We start from the raw sequence: 20275 nt of genomic DNA, 5'->3' as shown, positions 1-20275 counted from the left end.
GAGAATGGCCTAAGCCTATTTCAGGAAACTGCAAAGGAAACAAGGAGATAAGCTATTTCTTCTCCATGTACACAAACAGTCCTGGTTGACCATGGCAGCACTCTGCACAGGCTGCCAGAAGCAAGGAGCCTTTACTTGGTTTGTGCTAATCTGTAAAATGAGTCTATGGGGGAAACATGATAGTCCCAAGAGGAAAGAAGTGGGGTAGGATTAATTTAGTTTAATTTTAGAAAGACTAAAATGAGGTGTTGAGTCTTTCCTGCTCTCTTGATTGTCAGGGGTTAGAGACAGGAACCACCATAATGTAGTTCAACCCACTAGTTGTAGACAGCTATTTTAGGATGGGCTGAGTTGTTCTGGAGGTGCATGTTCTTGGCATTTGACTAGAGAGGATGCCTAATTCATGTGAATTGTGTAAGTTGTAGGTAGCTGAAGGTTGGGCAAGATGACTCCAAGCCCTTGATACCTAGTGCAGCCTCAGATGGGAGGGATAGCAGGAGGAACATTGTGAACAGCTTAACAGGGTCAAGTTGTTCCTGCAGCAGGAACCACCACAGTATTTGCATGTGCATTTCTGAGGCAATATGGGGGCTTCTAAGGGGAATGCTGACACAGATGGAAATAGAGCAACACTAGCAGACATCACCATGTGATGCTTGCTAATACTTTGTTCCCTGTTATTATGCTTCCAAAAATGCACATTTGTGGTGACAGGAGGACTCCAAGGGTAGCAGTTAGGAGAGAGGTTAGCTTTATGGTTGGTTTTCTTCTGACTGGTCTAACAGCACTTCTAGGACATTTTGTGTATCCAGAAATAATGCTTAAGGTATTGTTTTCTTTGTTTTGACAGTAGGAATCTCTAGAAGATTCTCCCTTGCCCAAATTTTCTTTTTCCTTCTCTGAGAACTGAAGTCGTGGTGAATTTTGTTTAGGTATCAGAGGGTGAGGCAGGCCCTGTCTGCCCCAACGTGGGCTCAGTTAGCTTGGCAGTGTCTGGCATCAATGACGGTCACCAAGGAGTGAATTAAGTGCTTTTTGAGAGGCTGAGCATGCTTCTTTTGGCAACCCTGACAGTGGTGTCCCTGATGGTAATGTGAACAAGAAATTAGGTCCAGGAGTTGGAAACCAACCGCAGTTCAGCATCATTAGCTACTTCGTAGGCAGTCACGTTGAGCTTGATGGCACTGAAGATGAGTAAAGTCGTGACTGTAAGGGTCCTGTAGGAAGGACCTGAGCATCTTCTCAGAGGAATGATTACTCTAGCTTGTGGCCCTTTCTGCAAGAGGGAGAATGGGCTCAAAGCCTGCTTGGGCTCTTAATTAGTCCAACACGATTTTGAACTTAGCACCATGAGTGACAGAACCCTTGTACTGCACATTCACAGTGTGCAGCTCTCTGCAGAGTAGATAATGCATTGCCTGGACGGACTGGGCAGCCTCAGCTGTTATCTTAGCTAGTCTTATCTGCTTAGATACTGTTATCATAGCTTCTTGGTGTGACACCCACTAGAATGGGGTCTGAACATGTGATCTTCATTCTGTGTGCCTTTCCTCACAGTACCCTTGGGAGGAAAGGTAGAGCTCTTCTACAGATGAGGAATAAAAGTGTGCTGAGGGCTAAGTAACTCATCCAGGGACAAATAGGATGCTTGTGCCAGAATTTAGATCTCCAGCTATCTTGACCATGATTAGAAAATCTGAGTAGATCATCTGATACTAAGAAGATTGCAGGGATAAAGTAGAGATTAGGTAAAGTTCAGTTCTTCCTCTGGACAAAATTGTGTTTATCAAACATGATCTATAAGCTTGTGTTGATACAGTATGATTAATTTAAAAAAAATCTTCCTTTGTATATTTGCTGGGTGTAGAAGGCAGGCTGGAAAATACAAAGTCTTTAGCATGGTTTTTACTGTACACAGCAGGGCTGTTTCTGAGTTGTGATACTGTTACAAGATCATACTGATTAGGGGATTATTTTCTAAGGAGAAGAAAACTCACCTGGCTGACATTCCATAGGTGTCTCAAAGATAATTTGGCCTCTCAGCATAGAAGAATTAGTAGTAGTCTTTTATAGTTTTATATGAAGTATCTGGGCCTAGCAGAAAATCTGTTAAATTAACAGTTGTACTCTCAGAAAGAAAAAGGTTTGTTGTTTTTAAAGGAGGTGGGGGAATGGTCAAATACCCTGGCATAATAGGGGACTTCAAAAAATAGAATGCAGCCTGGAGAAGAATACCACAGCTTAGGTGACACAGCAGCAAGGATCTATAGCTCTGGGTTTGTTTGGGATTTTTTGGTCCTCTTTTGCTTCACAATAATATTTACTGCTACTGTGTGCTCTCTATCAATAAAGCTCACAGAGGAAAGGCTGGGAAATGCTATGAAACTCTGACTTCTATTTTTTTCGCCTTTAACTTTTAAATATTGGCCATTCATAGAGTTGGAGGGGAAAAAAAGAGAGACTGAATGCTTTGAAAGGACAATCAGATTTTAAAGATGAAATTTTCATGGAAATAATCCTCTATTTTTCAAAAATAGGATATGTTTTATTGGGTCCAGTGTACACATGCAGTAGTTGTTTCATTGCCATGCAAAGACTTCATGATGCTACAAACAAGTGGGCATGAGTTTCCTTAAGTTGCAATAGTAAGGTCAGGTCAGATGGGGACACATGCTAATTTCTGACTGAATCCAACTGCCAGTATATCTGTGGGTTCATATTTCGATTTAACTGAGCTGTAAGAAAGATTATGAAAAAGGAAGAGGAGTGTGGAGGAACTAATGTATACATGATATTTTCTTCATGGTACCCATCAGTACAGGACTAATTTTAGAAGATGGTGTAGAATTCTATGTCTGCATTCATTTAGTTAGAGAAACATTAAGTCTTTGCTGAGGTCAGCAGGAGTAGCATATGCTGGGTGTTTGAGAAGGAGGTGTCTGGCTTGATGACTTAGATCAAGCGCCAAAGGTTTGAAACTCTTACAGCAGCAACACTGGAAAATAGGGTAATTGTTTAAGAGAAAAATCCCCCAGTTTGGAAGAAATTGTTTAAATCACATGGAGGATAAAGATTCCAAAGTTGAACTAATTTTATTTCTCCCTAATTATGAGGTATATAAGGGAAAAAATTGTTCAGGATTTTGGCAGAGCTTGCAGTGTTGGCGCTTTGTTCACTCAATGCCACTGGAACTAATACGAATGGGAAAAAGTGGTCCCTGTGCGGAATTGCAATGGCTCATTAGCAGGTGCTTTTTCTGCTTTACCGGCAGATCTGGTAGGGAGACTTCCAGGAGTCCATCTAGTGCCATTATTCATTCACCCTTGTAAAAAACAAAGCTTATTGCTTACCACCCCTGTCTAGGAATGTAGATGGTAAAGAATCTTAAGTGAGATTTGTCTTCTTAAGATGATTTAAAGTTTTTTATTCTTTCTCTAGATGTACAGGGGCTTCCAGATAATGCCACACGTTCAGTACATCTACACAGAAGCCTCTGAGAGTCTTTGTGGAGTCAAGCTGGAGGTCAACAAGTACCAGTATCTGATTACAGGTAAAGGAGAGTGTACTTCTTCATTAGCAAAACCTCTTCTGTTCTACACATACACCTGCTGAGGACATGGGTTAATGTGTAGGCAGCTCTGCATACAACTTCCCAAGTGTTAAGACAGCCAACAGTATTCTGGTTTTCAGTACTCTTCAACACTGAGAGTCATTTCAACCTCTAGATTTCCCTCTCATTCCTAAGGCACATCTTATACCCAGGCATGTTGTGACAAATATATTTTATGACAGTCTGTGGCTGTCAATTTATACCCGAGCTGGCATGTCTGTCCCAGGGAACTCCTTGCTACTTGGCTGTGCCAGAAATTTTGGAATGAGCTGGAGAAATGCAGGCTGCTGAGATGGGGGGGGATGCAAGGAGATACAGATGTGTAGCAGTTGCCAAGTCCTGTTTCTAGTGAAGATGTCAATTCACTTTCTCTGTTGTTAAGAGGAGCTTGACAGCATTACTAAGCTGCATGTTGCTGGTGGTGCTTACAGCCGGCACAACACTCCTGACCTGCAGAAGTGCTGTTATCTTGCTGACCAGAGATTCCTGAACCAGTTAATAAAAAGAAGGCATTTTCTGAGCAGTGACTGAAGCCAAACATATTGAGAGCATTAGAAATCTCAGGAAACAAGAGAAGTGCTTGAGCTGAGATGTGCTAACTTGTGACCATGTCTCTGTTTTCAAGGCCGGGTGTATGAAGGGAAGGTTTACACTGGCCTGTGCAACTGGTATGAGAAGTGGGACCGGCTGACTCTGTCTCAGCGTAAAGGACTGAATCATCGTTATCACCTGGGCTGTGGATGCAAGGTATGTGTGTCTGTGTCTTTAATTAGGTGGCATTCAAGCATTCGAGCCCAAGAACTCTGTTTCCCCTGGCTTGGTAATACCTAATAATGCTGGAGAATAGCCAGGAAGAGAAATGGAGGACAACAATTTTTACAGAGAAAATGTAAAGCTCAGTTTTAGTGTTGAGACCAGAGAAGAGACCATCAAATAAAAATGCAGAGTCTATTCCTTTTCAATACCCTGTTGGAGTTAATTGGGGTTGGGGAAGGATTTCAGAATCCATGCAGAATCTTTTGCAGGTGAATGAAATCAGGTACCAGACGCTTGGCAAGGGATGCCCAGCTTTTTTCCTGTGTAAACATTTTGAGTGCTTAAAACCTCACAGCCTGGCACTGGTACTAAGATTTTTGCACATGGCCTCAGGCCTGCAAAAACATAGACATAAGCTCAACTTCTCTGCACCTGAAAAGCCCTTTTGACTACGGAATTAGCTGTGTATGTGAAACTAAGCACATGCTTACGTGCTTACGGAACTGAGGCTGGATTTTGGATTAGTAAGCAGGGTTTTGAGGGAGTGGAATTTTGAATCACTTGTCTCTGTTAAAAAGACATTTTATGTAATGTTGTTTTTACATGTAGCCTTACCTGATTGCTCTTTCCAATTGCAGATTAGGCCCTGCTACTATTTGCCCTGCTTTGCCACCTCCAAGAATGAGTGCATTTGGACAGACATGCTCTCCAACTTCGGCCACTCAGGATATCAAGCAAAGCACTATGCCTGCATCCAGAGGGTGGAAGGTTACTGCAGCTGGTATAGAGGATGGGCGCCTCCAGACAAAACGATAATCAATGCCACAGATCCCTGAGCACACTGTCCCTTTCCTTATCTCCCCTCTCCCTTACTTGTGGCTGATCTTCCTTTGGACACTAACTCTTACCAGATCATGATGATGACAATGAAATTAGTGCCTATTTTCATGCAAATGTTAGCACTTCGAACACTTAAAAAGAAAAGGAAAAAAACAAAAGGAAAAGAAAGAAAAAGTCTGTGCTACCTTACTGAATTTGTAATCACCTTTTCCATTTTTTGATACCACTCATTTTGATCGGACAACATTTGGGAGCTTACTTTTGCACACCAGAGGGAAAAATGGGAGGGAAAAAAAGGAAAAAAAAAAAAAAAGTTGGAGCTCTTGCTCTCTTACGTATATCATTAGCTGTAGCAATATAATCTCTATTTTTTTAGGAAAACAAAAATCTAAAAACTATGCCAATTAGGCACTGTATTCTTCTGTGCGCTGGCTTCCCATCACCTCTCCTCATGCACTAAGTGCTGACAATACGTAGACAAATCTATTTGAAGGGAAACAGGTTTCATTAATCAGATTGGCAAATGAAGCAAAATGAAAAGAAACCCAGCCTAAATTCTGGAAAAAATTACATCCAAAAGAAATCCTCCTCTATGGGAGAGATTGGCAGTGTGATTGACTCCAGCAGTGGGAGAATTCACCTGGTGTGTCTGACCACATTGTCTGGTAAAAGCATTGTTGACTGATTGTCCCAGCTAAGTCAGTCACAGTGTGAGTGCAACAGCACATTTGAAGTTCTGGCTTTCCCTGGAACAAAAGAGAGAGTATTTTGTATTTTTGTTGTTGTTCTTTCAAAAACAAAAGCCCCATCCCCTATTTTCAGGGAGGTAAATCGGCCCACAGCAGAGCAGATGAAGTGTTGTGCCATCCTGTTTTGAGCAGCATTGGCCCCTGAAATTTTTGCAGCTTAGCTTCAACAGCAAAACCAGCTTGTGAACACCTTAAAACAAACAGATGGGAAAATACCAACTGTAAATCAATCATGTGGAAGAGGGAAGGGGGAGACTTGCTAGAACTCTTACTATAAAAAAATGTATTGCCAAAATAGTGTTTTGCTGAACTAAGATGTATATACACATAATGACATAAGCTATTTTTGACAGGATGTGGAATTTTTTTTGGTGTTATAAACAAAAGAATGGTTTGATTGTGTTTTAAAGACAGAAATATTGACATTCCGAGTTGGTGAGTTGCTTTTAGGGTATTGAAGCTCCAGTGTATTTGCAGTAGTGGCTACAGTCATTGTTTCCTCTGTACCTCCTTGCACCACGGTTCCTCCCCTGCAGCTACACTAGCTGCATTTGTTTATATAGTGAAAGGAAGTGTGTGTGTGGGCTAGGCAAGAAAAAGTGGTCTCCTAATAAGTGTTGTCTGGGATTGTAAAATTTCAGCTGCCAGAGGGTTCCTTCTGTGTCAAGTGCTGTGTTTCCCTCTAGGCACTGTTAAGCATAGCCCTGTGCATGTGCTCATACCATGTCCTGCAGTGATGTGGGAGGAGGAGCCTTACTGTCTTGTGCTTTGCTGTTGACTGGAGAAGTTTTTTTTCGTTCTATTTTGGTTTTTTATTAAGAAAACTATAATATAATTTTTCTTATCGAATAAAAGTATTTTAAGTTTTAACGATGGTGAAGAAGGGGTGCTGACAAAATGGGTGACTCAGTTTTGGATGGGGAGGGCATGGGCAGGGAGAAGATTGTGCTTAACTTCATTTTTGTATTATTGTGATTATTTATCTTAAGTTTCCATATATCTTCCGTTCATTCCACTTAGAAATCAGAGCTGCCACCAGCAGGAAAAGAGTTGCAGTTATTCCACCTTGGGGCAATACAGCGTTTTACAGTCAGTGACCTCAATTACTGGAGAATTGTTTGGAACCTCTTTGCCAAATAGAAAAGAAAGGTTGCCTGAGATGGGCCCTGATGTGTTTTTATGTTCCTTGCGTGCTACCAGAGCTCTGCCAGATGTACATTCTCTGAAATGCCCCATTTGCTACATGAATTGTTGCAGCAAAAAGCTTCATTTTTAGCATGAATTTTAAAGGGTATTTTCACAAAGTCTGCTATGTCTATTTTTTTCTCAGCAGCTCTGAGTGGTAGTGCAGCACAAAACACATTGAAAGTCTTGGATTTTCCTGTGATTGAGACTTTGAACACTTCTCAGAAGTCCTCTTCCCTGTGACTACTCCTAAATTATGGGTTGGAGATGAGAGGGAGAGTAGGGTGCTTCACCACACCCATCATAGGATCAGGTGGTGGTTCAGAACATCGTTGCTTTTGGCAAAATATGGGGTTGGGCTTTGGCCTAGCAGAGCGAGCTCTGTTTAGGTTGAGTGTGGCTGACAAAATCTGTGCGGGTCACTGAGGGCAGCGTGGAGCCACCCTCCGTGTTTGCATCGAGTGGAGTCCGCATTGCGGGAGATGGCGCTCCTCCAGCTCAAGGCGACTTCGCAAAGCTGACGTCTCTTTGAGCTGCAGCCACTTTTCACGGCTTTGGAAGGCTAAATGAAAATGCCCCTCAGTGCAGTAAAGTGTTGATTTGAATTTTCATTAAACTGCAGCTCTGCATATTTTACCTGTCACCGATTCATTTAGCTAGCTGAGACATCACAGTATTGCACTCAAATTATTGTGAAAATATTTGCATTCTAATACTATGAGGACTTCTGTCCCTAAGTAGGATATAGTGTAGCTATGTGCTTTGTAAACAACAAAACAGCAGATGCGTTACCAGAAAATGAAGCATATTCCCACTTTATATTGCAGACGGTAAAATATTTCTGAGATGCAGACAGGTAGATCAGCACGGGTTGAGGTTTGGTGGCAAATCTTTACCCTTGCTGTGTAAAGAAACAATTGTTAAGGCTTTTCAAAATGTGGAGCCAAAAGGAAGGGGAAGAATCCAGTGAAAATACATTTCTTTTGGGAAGCTTCTTAATTTCGTTTCTGTGTATGCTATCAGGGACATGTATTTCTTGGGCTAAGCTTCAGCTTGTTGCTTGCATTAAGAACCTGATTAAAGGCACTCTTGAAGTGGGAAGAAGCCATTACATGGATTGAAGAGGCTCTAAATCAGACTCAAAGACTTCTTCCTTTCTATTTCCTCTCCTTTCTTCTGTCTTACTAAGTCCCTTCTGTCTGCCAGTGGACAAAACTCACTCCCTCATTACAACAGGCCGTGTGATATGTGGGAACACCAGGCATGGAGATGGGAGAAGGCAGGTGTGAAGAGTATGCTTCAGTGTGTGGAGCGTACAATGCCCTGCAGTAGCACCAGTACCTTCCTGTCACCTCTGGCAGGCTCCTCACTTCACCCAATAACCTAAGGTCAGAGAAGTGTCAATGGCACAGCTCTTGTGAGCACGACCTTTGGACACGTGCAGGATTACACTCCCTGCCACCATGCTTTAAATACACCAACTTTATTAACAGTACTTTTTAAAATGCATAGCTCATTTCTACACTGTTGCTGCTCACTTTCTTATTTATAAATATTTTTCCTTATTTGCTTGACAGTGTTTTCCCCTTTAGAATTGCAAAAATATATATTAAAAGTTTGAGAAAGATTGGATTCTATTTTCCTTTGCCAAAATGGTGTAGGGAGAGAGCAGGAGATCTGTGCATGGAGTACCTTGAATAAAGTCCTCCTGTGGGAGGCTTCCCCCTCCCCTGTATGGGAAAAAAGTTCCATTTTAGGTTTAAATTTCCCACGTTTTGAAGAGTTAATGGCCCTTTAGGTAGGACTATTCTAAAACCTAAATATATCACTGTAGCCCATTCATAGTTGGTTGAAGTGAAATGCTCCCTTACAGTGATGGGAAACATACTGTTGTGCTTTTTACAGTAAAGACTATTTGAAGTAAGGGCCTCCATGGGAACAAGTTTCCATTCTTGCAGATGTCTCTGAAAGTACTGCTCAATCAGAACGTATTTTTTAGCTTAGAGGGGCAGAACAAAATTTAGGGAACTGCAAAAATTTTCTATCTTTTTTAGAGTAAGTGACTTTTGGGGCTACCAATCTTGAGAAAAAATGTGCAAATCCACTAAACATTTGCTGCTGCTTTGCTTGTACTGGCTTCTCCTTCCCTCTGGCACTGTCCTTCCTTCATAGAGCCACTCTGCTGTTCCTGATAGTCATGGAAACTTGGGGAAGGAACCAAACCCGTGTGAAAAATCTTGTCCAGAAGGAATGTATTTGTTGCTAAATTTTCTAGCACTGTTTACAGTTTTCCTCCATGTTATTTATAAATTTTATATTCAGTGAATGTATATTGTCTTTTAAGGTAATGTTGCATAATGTTCACTTTTTATAGTGTCCTTTTATTCTAAACAGTAAAGTCGGTTTTATTTCTATCACAGACATTCTGTCTCTGCTTCACTTACATTAGTTTCTGTCCACTTCAAATGTACACAAATGGATTTGCAAATGGATTTATTCATTTCCTTCCCTTTCTTGATCCTGTTTTATTGGTCCCAGAGCAGATATTCCACCTCTGGCAATTCTTGCACTTTGGCTAAGATTCCTCCGTGAGTCCCTCCCTCTTTTTAAGAGGTTGGTCTCTCTAAGAACTGTTACTGTGGTCATTAGCCCGGGAGGGGCGAAAAATCCCTTTTGAAGTTAATGACTCCCCGTTGTTGACTGGCCATAGGAGGTCAGTACAGAGCAAGGCAGTCACTGGGGCTGGCTCTAGCACCAGTAGAGCCTTGGAAGAACAGTTGCCAGGTTGCTCTTGTTTCCAGAAAACTGATCACTGGGGGAGGACTGAAAGGTACATGCCCATGACAAAGAGAAGAGGGGTTCATCTTTTCTGATGTGTAATGTCAGAATCTTGTGTCCTCTCTTTCAGCTTACTGTTTAAGGCTGATTAAAATTGCCCTGTTGTCTTGGGAAAGAAGCTTCAGAGAAAGCATTTTCAGCTAAACTAAAATGCTCACAAAAATGGGCTTACTGTGAGAAATTTCCTTTATCCCACTTTTACTGTAGGAAAATCTTTATTCTTTACATGTATGAAAGAATGAAAAGGTTTTTGAATCTGTTCTGTGTTTAATCCAAAGGTTTAGAGGGTAAGCTTGGAAAAATTTTGGATGTAGAAGGATGAGGATCTCTTACGTGAGAACTGAAGTGCTTGAAGTATATCACATTGCAGAGAGGTAAAACCATAACACTAGTTATAAACACTTCCAGGGGGTCAGCCATCAAAGCACCATGGCATATTTTATGAGTGCTAACTGGTACAGCTTGAAAATGCCTCCAGGAAAGGGAAGAAAAAGAGTGGGAAATGGGGATCGTTTTATTCCTATCTGACAGATGGAGAAGCTGATGCAGAGTGGGAAGCAACTTTTCACAGGTATTTGGTGGAGTGATGACTCCATGGGAGATTGCTTGGTGTAAGCACTTGACCTCTCAGGCTCTCACAGCCCAGGATGCTGTGAAGAGGCACCCAGAAAGATATTTAGAAGTTGTCTAGGTTCATTCTGTGAGGCAGACCCCCCACCTGGAAAGGGCTGGCCTGAATTTGCCCAAGTGGATCGTTGCTTCTGTGAATGGTTGGAAAGTGGCTGTTTTAAACCAAATTACTCAAGCTTGCATGTCAGCAGTAGTGTTTGTGTTCATATGAGATTATCTAAAGTGTAAAAGACTTGCTATACTCTTTTGTAAGTAAGTAATAGCATCTCCAAGTAGGTGATTGGTTATAAAGATGACAAAAAAGTGAAATTAAGATCCGTGCTCTGCTAAACAAAACTATTATCCTGGTACCAAATACGTTTATGTCTGAGGAAATGAAAATCAGATTTCCAGACAGGAAAACATTGCTAAAAATGCTAGCTAACTTATTTGCAATGATCACCTTTATCAAGCCTTCCAAAAATACCATTCCTGAAGTGGTGGTCAGACGAAGTCACAACTATCCTGAAGCATTACATATGTCACAAATCCTTCTTCATAAATCATCAGGAATTAAATTCAACGGGTGTATTATCAACTAATTTATCTTAAAAGTGTGCAACAAACTGTCACATATTGTTTAGGGACCATCCATTTCTTTATGTCTCAAATGATAATGCAACTCTTACCACTGCATTACAGTCATGACTGTACTTACCTCCATGATGTGCCTGTGAAGTACAGAAGTGCTGTAGTCAGCACAGCACAGGCAGAGAACAGAGTTTTTGGAACAGAGAGGTGAAGGACTGGCATTTCAAGGTATTCAGGTACCTAGCTAGCACCAGTGGGATTTTTTACAAGAAACTAAATGAATTTTCCTTTTGAATTTTGAAGCTCCCACTAGGTGCTTACATCCACCGTCGGGTATGTACACCCTGTTACGCATTGTGGTTGGCCCACAGTATTGCAACAAGTGCGAGAAATATTTTGGGTTTGAATATTTCTGAGCCTTAGTTTAACATCTCAACAACCCTCATCTTCAGGCTGCCGATGCTGCTTGAGTTCACAATCAAGCCTGGGAAATTAGCTCAGCCAGCCAGTGGCTCACACAGGGGGTCATGGTTCATATAGGGTCTCATCAAAGCCTCAGCCAGCTGTGAAGAGCCACTGATTCGTGGATGTAAGTTGGGAGCAAAAATTCACAAAGGTCTAGTCTTCCTTTTAACCAGAGAAAACAAGAGACATGATCAGTTTTAAACAAAGCCCTTCTCTTTGCCGTGTTCTCTAGGACTAAAGGCACCTACGCAGATCTCTTTGAAAGGTGCCCTAAGAGTTTGGTACAGTGCCCAGCAGCCACACAGGGCACTGAGTGTTTAGTTGCTGACAGAAAGACTAGACCCCAGAGCCACCGTGCAAAGAAAACATTAGAAGCTGAAAAAAACTCTTTCAAGAACTTCAAGTTACTCTGAGTACCTTCAGGCTGATAAATGTTTTATGGATGGCAACCACGTGGTAGGCCAAGCAAACTAACATGGTGAAATAAATGCCTCTTATGAACCATGTCCCAAACTGTCACCATATTTTAAGCAATTCCAGGAGTGGGGAAGATCGCTTTGTCTGAATAGAGTGATTCCTTGCACTAAGGGATGAGCTTTTTGTTGACTAGGTTTTACAATGGAGTTCTGGTTTAGTTTTGAGACTGTTCTCATGGTTCACTTTACTAAGTGTCCATACATGACCTGGGAGAGGGCTGGGCAAAAAGGGAGATTCCCAAGAAGTGCCTTTTGCATATCACTTTTTAGCTTGTGTTTCTCTGTAAGTAAATGTGAGGCTCTTCCCACCATCTCTTGTGCCCAACTCATATTTGTTGCTTCTTCCCTCTCCATACTGGCATCAGAAGAAAGCAAAGTTACTCACCATCTGCTTATGGCTTGGGAAGAACGTTTGCTCCACAAGGGGGAACTTCTCAGGACCCAGGGAGTTGAAGATTTTAATGAGCTGAGAGAACTTGGGGTGAGGGAGGGGAAACAAAAAACAGACAGAGTGGATGTCAGTGGCTTATTGTGTAACAGGCAAGTGCTTGCAAAATGTTCTGATAGTGGTGAAGGAGGTGAGAGAAACATGTTATTATGCCTTTCCCACCTTGCTTTCTTGACCTTTGCTCTTGAGAGCAGCTAGAAAATATGAAGCAGCTGTATTTACCCAAGGGCAAGCCAGCCTATGTGCACAAACCTTGGACTAAGCAGAGAAGAGATTCAACAGCCTGAAGAAGATCAGTTTGGGTTTACTTACAGATATGCTATGAACAAGATTTGCTTTCCAAATGCAGTGGGGAGAGGGTTGGGGGGCCTTTCTTGGTAGAGGATAGAGGCAGGAAATCAGTGCCACCACTCCCCAGCAGAGACAAAATAGAGCAAAACTCTCCTTTGGATCTCTGCCCCACAGCTGAATCAAAGCAAGGCACATTGTGCTGAAGGGAAAGAGAATTATCAGGACACAGCAATTACTAGAGGGAATTGCCAGTGCTACCTGCTTTGAGTGTTAGGCTGAGGAAGCAGAAGCTCACTGTTAATCCTAACTGGCATTTATTACGAGCCAATGATTTCCCAACAGCCCTTCATGAATAATAGGAGAAAGAGGAGTTCATCTGCTACCCTTGTCCCATCTACCAGTGAGGTCTGAGTGAGGCACCAGTCTGTGAGGATGATATCTAGAGAAAATAGTATGTAACATAAATGGGGAAAGCAATAGTGCTGGTATTTCACAAATAAAGGTGAACATTTGTCATTGTCCCCACCTGTCAGGATGAATTTCACCATTATCACCGCTATCATCACCATTATAAAATGTTTGTCATTCAACCAGGCACAAAGCTCCCCATGGTAGGACTGAGTTTTGGTTTCTGTTCAGGTTCCAAAACCCTTGCAGAAGTATAAGCACAACAAATTCCTGTTTCACTTCAGCCATCTGTGAAGCAAGCAGACTATTCTGTAGGTTGTCTGCAACCTCCCTCTTCAATCCATCATCGATCACTTGGAGAAAAACTCAAAACTATAAGAGAGAAACTTAATAACCATGACAGAAAATGTTGCTGAAGCAGGGGTAATACACCAAAGAGAATAAGAGGTGATACATATCCCAGAAACCTTCCAGATCTGGGGAGAAACTTGGAGTCTTTACCATCAGACATCTAGCCATCCTGCTTATTCTCTGAAAAGGCCGCCCTGTTACCACAGGGAATGCTGAACTGGCAGTGCTGTTGGTGAAGTGGTGAGACTGTCAGCCTTTAAAAGGGGGAGTAAAGCTGGATGAGGGCACTTGATTATTTTCATGGATGGGAAGAGAATATAAAGGTTGGAGATTGGTTCCTGCTGAGCTGGTAAATGGGACTGAATTCCCCATGGAGTCCTATTTGCAAAGTAGTTTAGAAACTGAATTTTATTTCCAAGACCCCCAGAATTTTGTCAAATCAAGTTCATTAATAAAAGTTTCCAGTCTGGGCCAAGCAAGGCTGGATTGTAAGTCCTTTACATGAGTTTCTTCAAGTTCCCCATCAAAGCTAGGGATGTATTAATCTTGAAGGAAATCTCTGGGTTACCTGAGAGAGGTAACACACAGATTAAGGGAAGGACACAGACATCTAGGGAAGAAGGGAAAGAAAAGAAAGTTCTCTTTCTTCCTAATAGCATCAACTATTTAATCTTTTGTGTTCTGAACACTTCTGGGCAATGGCTGGAGCTATTAAATGCACCAAATTGCAACTCCAAGGTTACATTGCAGACAGAGCTACTGAGGATGTTTTCTGCTGAACAGCCGTATGAGGGCTCTTGTCCTGTTTACTTGACTAGTCTAAGCAAAAGCATTTCTGTATAAGAAGTTAAAACTTCACTTGTTTGAAGAGAAAAACATCTTTGAGAGTTAAAGCTTGGCATAGGTGTAGAAAAAAAGGCAGTCACTGTGCAAAAAATTAGGCTGCAAGGTGTGTGCCAGATACAGGCCAAATGCCGAAGGGGCAGCTGCCAGCAGATTTGCAGACAAATGCAAAGAATCTTTTTGCTAATCTCACAGATCAAAACATGGCATTTAAGAAAATCCACAAAACATCAAGAGGCGGCATATCCCATCAACGACACCACCACCCCCCTCACGTGCATCAGCAGATAAGAGAAAAACTCCCTGTGTAGAATAATTGTTGTTGGCAAGGAGGGTATTGATGTTGGGGAAGGAGGACAGCTCGCTTCTCTTAACCACTTGCATTAGCCCCTGCACATCCTAGAAAAGAATAATAAAGACCTGTTTTGACTAGCAAGGTGAGCAAACAGGGCTTTAAAATAAAACAAAATGAGACAGAGGCAGGGAGAGAAGGAAAAACACCCTGTCTGAGAGCAGCCCATGCCCCTTGCTGCGCGTGCACGCAACCCTGGTGAACCGTGGACACTGTGATGTTGAGGCGATGTACGTTTATCCTAGGAAAACAGCTCAAACAAAATAACTGGAACAACTGTGTGCTGATAGACAACACCCTGACTTGCTCCTTGGGCCTCCTGTTGAAGCATACAGCTCTTGGTTGTTGCTGAAATAAACAGTGTTGCAGAGGAGAGACTCAGACATCTGGGAGCATTGTCAGAGGACTAAGCCTACAGAAAGATCTGACTTTGGTATTGACCCTCACAGAAACATCTTCCTCCCATTTTCTCTTTTTCTGCCAGTTGTTAGGGAAAGATATTTACAAAGAGACACCCATGTTACATGGTACAGCAGCCTCTTAGATACCTGATAACAGGGCTCAAGTAACATCTCCCAGTGCAGATTGGTACGGAATGTTACTGTGTGCAGCTCAGCCAGATACAACTGCCCCTTCCACACTTTGGCATCAGTTCTTGCCTTCTGTGATTCCACTGGTTTTAGTGATATTCCATCCAGATCACAGAGCAAGACGTGGGGCAAGGCAATGTGGCACAGCGTGGTTTTAGGCACCTGGAACAGGTAGGCAAGTGAAATGCCTTGGCCTGACCGGTTGGACATCTAGAATTACATACTGGGAGTCTTTACAGAGGAACAAAAAGATCCATTCAGAAGATCTCAAGGCCTTTTGCATATTTTGAAAGTGCCTAGGTCATCGGTGAGCCTATATCCCTTGACAGTCAATAACAGTTTGGCTGGGATTCCCTGGACTCTGGAGGTGACTGTCTTCAAAATTTCATGTTTCCTGCAGCTTTACAGATATGAGGGTGCTTTGCAATTGTGGACATCACCTGCATGTAGTGCGAGTCCTGCTCAGAACATTCTTCCCACTGCATTTTGGATTGTAGCTTTTGTAACACAAAAATTGTTATTAGTGGTTGAAGCATTGTGCTTAGTGTGCTTAATAGCATTATTTCTCAATAGTTCTGGGAGCATCATAAAACTTAGATTTGTTAGATGTTTCTCTGTGTGTAAACCCCTTGAATACTCTTTTTTTTTTTTTTCTCAGAAACATCTGGTTCAAACTGTGCCTGTGTTTAATGCAAATTTTAACCTTTGAAGAAATCTGTGTATTGCAAATACTGGAAACCTGGCAAATGTCATTAAAAATGGGGCTGCACGTTTGAGTAAACTCAAACCCAAACTCAGCTGATTGTAATTAGAGTTTCTGAGAGTAAAACACACTAGCAAATTGCCAAGGAAGAACAGTCTCACTTCCACCCCCCTCAACAAAATCATAAACATTTCTATGGAATGGAACCATTTTTGGAAAACATAAAAAGTGAGAGTGAAAAGCACATTTCCCAGGGGTATTTAGTTTCTTTTCTTTATATATCTCAACTGTTTTCTAGGTCCAAAAAGTTTCCAGTAATCTTTGTTAAGCAGATCCCTTATTTCAAGATGCCTGTTTTGCAATCAGAGTGGAACGTGCACTGATAGTGTCCCTATCTCTCACTTCCCAGCTATCACAAACCCCAAATTTTCTGAATCTGCTGTCAGTGAAGCTTTTTGCCCTCAAATGCCCCACTGTAATCTCTACCTGAGGTTCAACCTGATAAAATTTCAGTGGTGCCACATGCTCTTAGATTACTTAGCATGTTACAATCTCTGGTTTGGGGGGCGATGTGTGTGCAGGGGCAGTAGGGAAAGGAGGCATTCTGAAAGCTTGTTTTAATTGTTTACAAGTGGTTTCCTTGACTCCTCTGGGAAGGTTTACTGAGCCAGCTGTATTCCCTGTGAGGAAAGCATGGCACTACCAGACCCAGAGTAGCCAGAGCCAAGTTACTGGCAGAGCCAAGTTCTCCCACACTGCCTTTCCAGCACTGTTTTTCTTTTTCTTTCTTTCTTTCTTTCTTTCTCTCTCTCTTTCTCTCTCTCTTTCTCTCTTTCTTTCTTAGACCTAGTTAAAAGATTCGCCTCTTTAACTTTCTTGTCTTTGTTTTCAGCTAATTTCCTCCCAATAAAACACCCCCAGAAAAAGCAGGGAAGAGAAGACAAGTGCAAGGTGCACTTCTTCAAGGAGTGCATGATCTAAGGCTGGGGCACCTGGGTACCACAAGTGTGCATCTAACCAAAGATGCTAGAAATAGTGTAGTTCATATACCTTCTAAAACAGTGAATAATAATTTTTTTTAAGGTAGCTTTACCTTTTTTTTTAGTCAGGACAAGGATATGTTGTTATTGATCCTATTAATCTATTCATCTACTCTGCCTTACAAGACATCTAGGTGTTGCTGTACTGTTAGCTGTTTGTGACACTTTAGAGTTGGGACAAGTGAAATGTCTTACTCTTACTCAGGGTGAAGAAATAACACCTTGATACAGGTAGAGGCTAATAAAGAAGTAGTTATAGTAGGTTTTTTTCCCCAAGAATTCCCAGCTGGATTCCTAAGGTTGTTTAGATGGTGGTTTTAACCTAAAGAGACAAATTCCTGTGAAAGAGGCTGGCAGCTGAGTTTGGTGCTTTATCGATACAGGATATCTTCTTTGCAGTGTTGACATACAGTGGAGCTGGATCATCACTTACCACCCAGGGCTTGCTGCAGAAGTTGTAGATGGAGTAGAGGGAGTTGACTGTGTGGATGCCACCATACTGGAGGCCGATGATGAGGCTGCGGAAGTCTTCTCCCAGTGCCATGCTGTAGGCGTGCTGCCGAATCAGCACAAAGTCCGGCTTGAAAGACCTGGAAGAAGTGAGGGGGAGGGATGTTTTACTTTGAAATGCTCAGCAACACTTCCAGCCTCTCCTTCCCCTTTCTTTTCACTGACAGATGTTGTTCTTCTCTGCGCCTCTCCTCATGGGTTGCTTTTGTTAGAAAGTAACAAACAATACCAAACCAAACCCCTAGCCACTAAAAAAAAGGAAAAATCCATCATAGCTGCAAGTGTGAGAGCATTGAAACAAGCCAAACAGATTTTCTGCAGTTTCCTTGTCACTCAGACAGGCATAGGAGTGAGCCACGAGTGGAGCCAAGGGTCATAAATTCACTGATGGGGGATTCTCTTTTCTTTCTAAAAGCTTGGCCATATTTGGCAAGCTCATTGCAATGTGCAAAGCAGATGAGGGAGCAAGTTTGTTTCCTGATGATTGAACTCGATATTGAAGCAATGCCCAGTGGGTGGGAAGATCATAAGGGATTTCAAAAACCTATCCTACACATTCATTCATCGACAAACATTCCCCCTTTAATCAGTTTACTACGCATGCAGCACATCCCGAGCCCTTACGGATATGAGTCAATAAGCAAAGGGCATGCTTGTTTGATTAATTAATGTGATTAATCAAACAAGCAGAGCCCCTCATACAGTGCTGTGGCTCATGGCATGGACTTCCAGAATATTATTTAGCAAGGCTAGAGCTGGGACTCCTATGGTTCAACAGCAGCAGCTCTCAGCAAATGCACAGAAAAGTGAGGCCCTTTCTAGGTAAGCCAACAGGCAACAGACTGTCTTTCGAGCAACCAGATTTGATTCCTTGCTGACGCTGTGCCTTTGGAGCCACTCAAAAATCTCTGGAAACAGTCCCTGGAAAGAAACTGTTCCCAAAATGGTATTCAGCAGTTCATTCCCAAAGGCGTGGAAGGGGCTTTTCCACTGAAACGGGATTATTTTATACATTAACAGAGGTTGCGTCAAGGACATCGGAAAAATTTCCATGTTGTATTAAAGATTTTCGGAGAAATGAGCTCTGTAACCAGGTTCCATTACCTCACTATCCTCGAACATTTTCCTTGCTAAGAGACTATAATTTCTATCCTTTGAATGTATGAGTTGGAAATACTTTGGGTTTACAGCCCCTATTTATATTTCCATCATTCTGGCAGGGAAATCCGAGATGGTGATTCTGGGCCAGATTGTGGCAACAAACACTGTACACAAACCCCGGCACAGCTTTGTTGTTTTAAGGCTGTTCACTTTGTTTGTTGGCCTTGAACTTTTGTTATTGCCCACCCGAGACGTGGTGAAGAGCATGCTCAGCTTTTGTGGTGCAAGAGGCCAAGCTTTGGAAATGTTGTGATTCCCTCCTGTGGAGTTTTTTTTAAATGCAGACATGTTCCCTAATGTACTTGGCACCAAAGGTGGTGCTTTCCTCCAGCAGCGAGATGAATAATGAGCATCAGGAGGCCTGTGCTATCGCTGTGCAGCTGATTTATGGACCTCCCTGGTGTCAATGGGGATGAGGGAAGCAGTGATCGCCTGCTGAGAAACAGCAAGTGAATACAAATCTTGGAAAGCTTGAGCTACTCCATTCTGCTGGACTTGCTGTGTAGAAAGTACCCTGGAGGCAGGCATGGGTCCTCAGGAAGGATTAACCAGCATCTTAGGATCATGGCTCAATATCTGTGCTGAGTTGCAGAACAGTTGTGGTACCTGGAGGAGCAGGAGCTCGTCTTTCCTCATCCAGCCTTCTGAGTGTATGAATGAAAAAATGGTCCCTGTTACAGGCAGGTCAAGTCTTTCCCCAAACTTGACTCATGAAACAGCATGTACTGGGATTTCACGGGAATGCTTCAGACCATTGGCCTGGCCTCCTCAGAGGAAGCGGCAGTACTTGCCCTTGAAACTCCTCCCCATCCCTGGATGGGGATGTGGTGCTGTGGTATGGAGGAAGGATGCAAAGAGTGTGGTCAGCTTTGCAGGGAAGACACTCAGTGGTTGGGAAACTGACTTCAGGGGCTTTACTTCTGCCAGCAGAAAGCTCAGGAAAAAAAGCTCTTGTCTTTTAAGATCCTGGCAAAGGAAGAGTTTCTCCACTTAGAAGATGAACGTAAGAATACAGAACTAACATGGAGAAGCCTATTCTCACACTCTTTGTCCTGTAGGAAGGTAGGGCACTCTCTCATGTGGCAGATGAGGAGTGAATCTCTAGAGTAAAGGTGGACACTGAATGCCTGTTTTGAGCTGTGAAACAATGTGGATGTTCCCATGGATACTGAGAACAAGGCAGTGGAGTGCCAGACCTGAGACTAGCTAAGTATAAACATCAGCTGGAGAGCCCCAGAGCCTGCAATGCAGAAACAGAGATCAGTGGCAAAATGAGAGGCGAGGGGCTAGGAAGAATAGCAGGCAGTAAAAGGGAAATGAATACTCATGGTAGGAGTGGTGGCATGAAAACTGATTAACTGGAGATACCAGTGATCTGGTGAGAAAAGAGCTTATTTGGTTCACATGAGGATTCCTGGGCTTTTTGGTAGAAGACTACTTTTGCAAGCTACTGCTCATT

At 42.4% G+C, this 20275-nt stretch overlaps 2 protein-coding genes across 5 annotated transcripts in view; one reads left to right on the top strand and one right to left on the bottom strand.

The window, feature by feature from the left end:
* TIMP3 (TIMP metallopeptidase inhibitor 3) overlaps positions 1-9563 on the top strand; it is a 37999-nt gene extending 28436 nt beyond the window's left edge. Inside the window, exons 3-5 of the mRNA XM_050323719.1 lie at positions 3439-3550; positions 4236-4357; positions 5005-9563. Of these exons, the coding sequence (XP_050179676.1) occupies positions 3439-3550; positions 4236-4357; positions 5005-5202 (432 nt within the window). The 3' untranslated portion in view covers positions 5203-9563. The remainder of the gene's footprint in view (positions 1-3438; positions 3551-4235; positions 4358-5004) is intronic.
* SYN3 (synapsin III) overlaps positions 1-20275 on the bottom strand; it is a 196793-nt gene that overhangs the window by 122252 nt on the left and 54266 nt on the right. For all 4 annotated transcript variants that reach the window (XM_050323705.1, XM_050323704.1, XM_050323707.1 and 1 more), the window contains 2 exons: positions 17579-17735; positions 12505-12594 (listed from right to left, as the gene is read on the bottom strand). In XM_050323705.1, the coding sequence (XP_050179662.1) occupies positions 12505-12594; positions 17579-17735 (247 nt within the window). The remainder of the gene's footprint in view (positions 1-12504; positions 12595-17578; positions 17736-20275) is intronic.

Source organism: Myiozetetes cayanensis, unplaced genomic scaffold, assembly GCF_022539395.1.
Source record: "Myiozetetes cayanensis isolate MyiCay16 unplaced genomic scaffold, myiCay2020 scf3, whole genome shotgun sequence".
NCBI classification, from domain to species: domain Eukaryota; kingdom Metazoa; phylum Chordata; class Aves; order Passeriformes; family Tyrannidae; genus Myiozetetes; species Myiozetetes cayanensis.
This window is presented reverse-complemented; position numbering and strand designations above follow the sequence as displayed.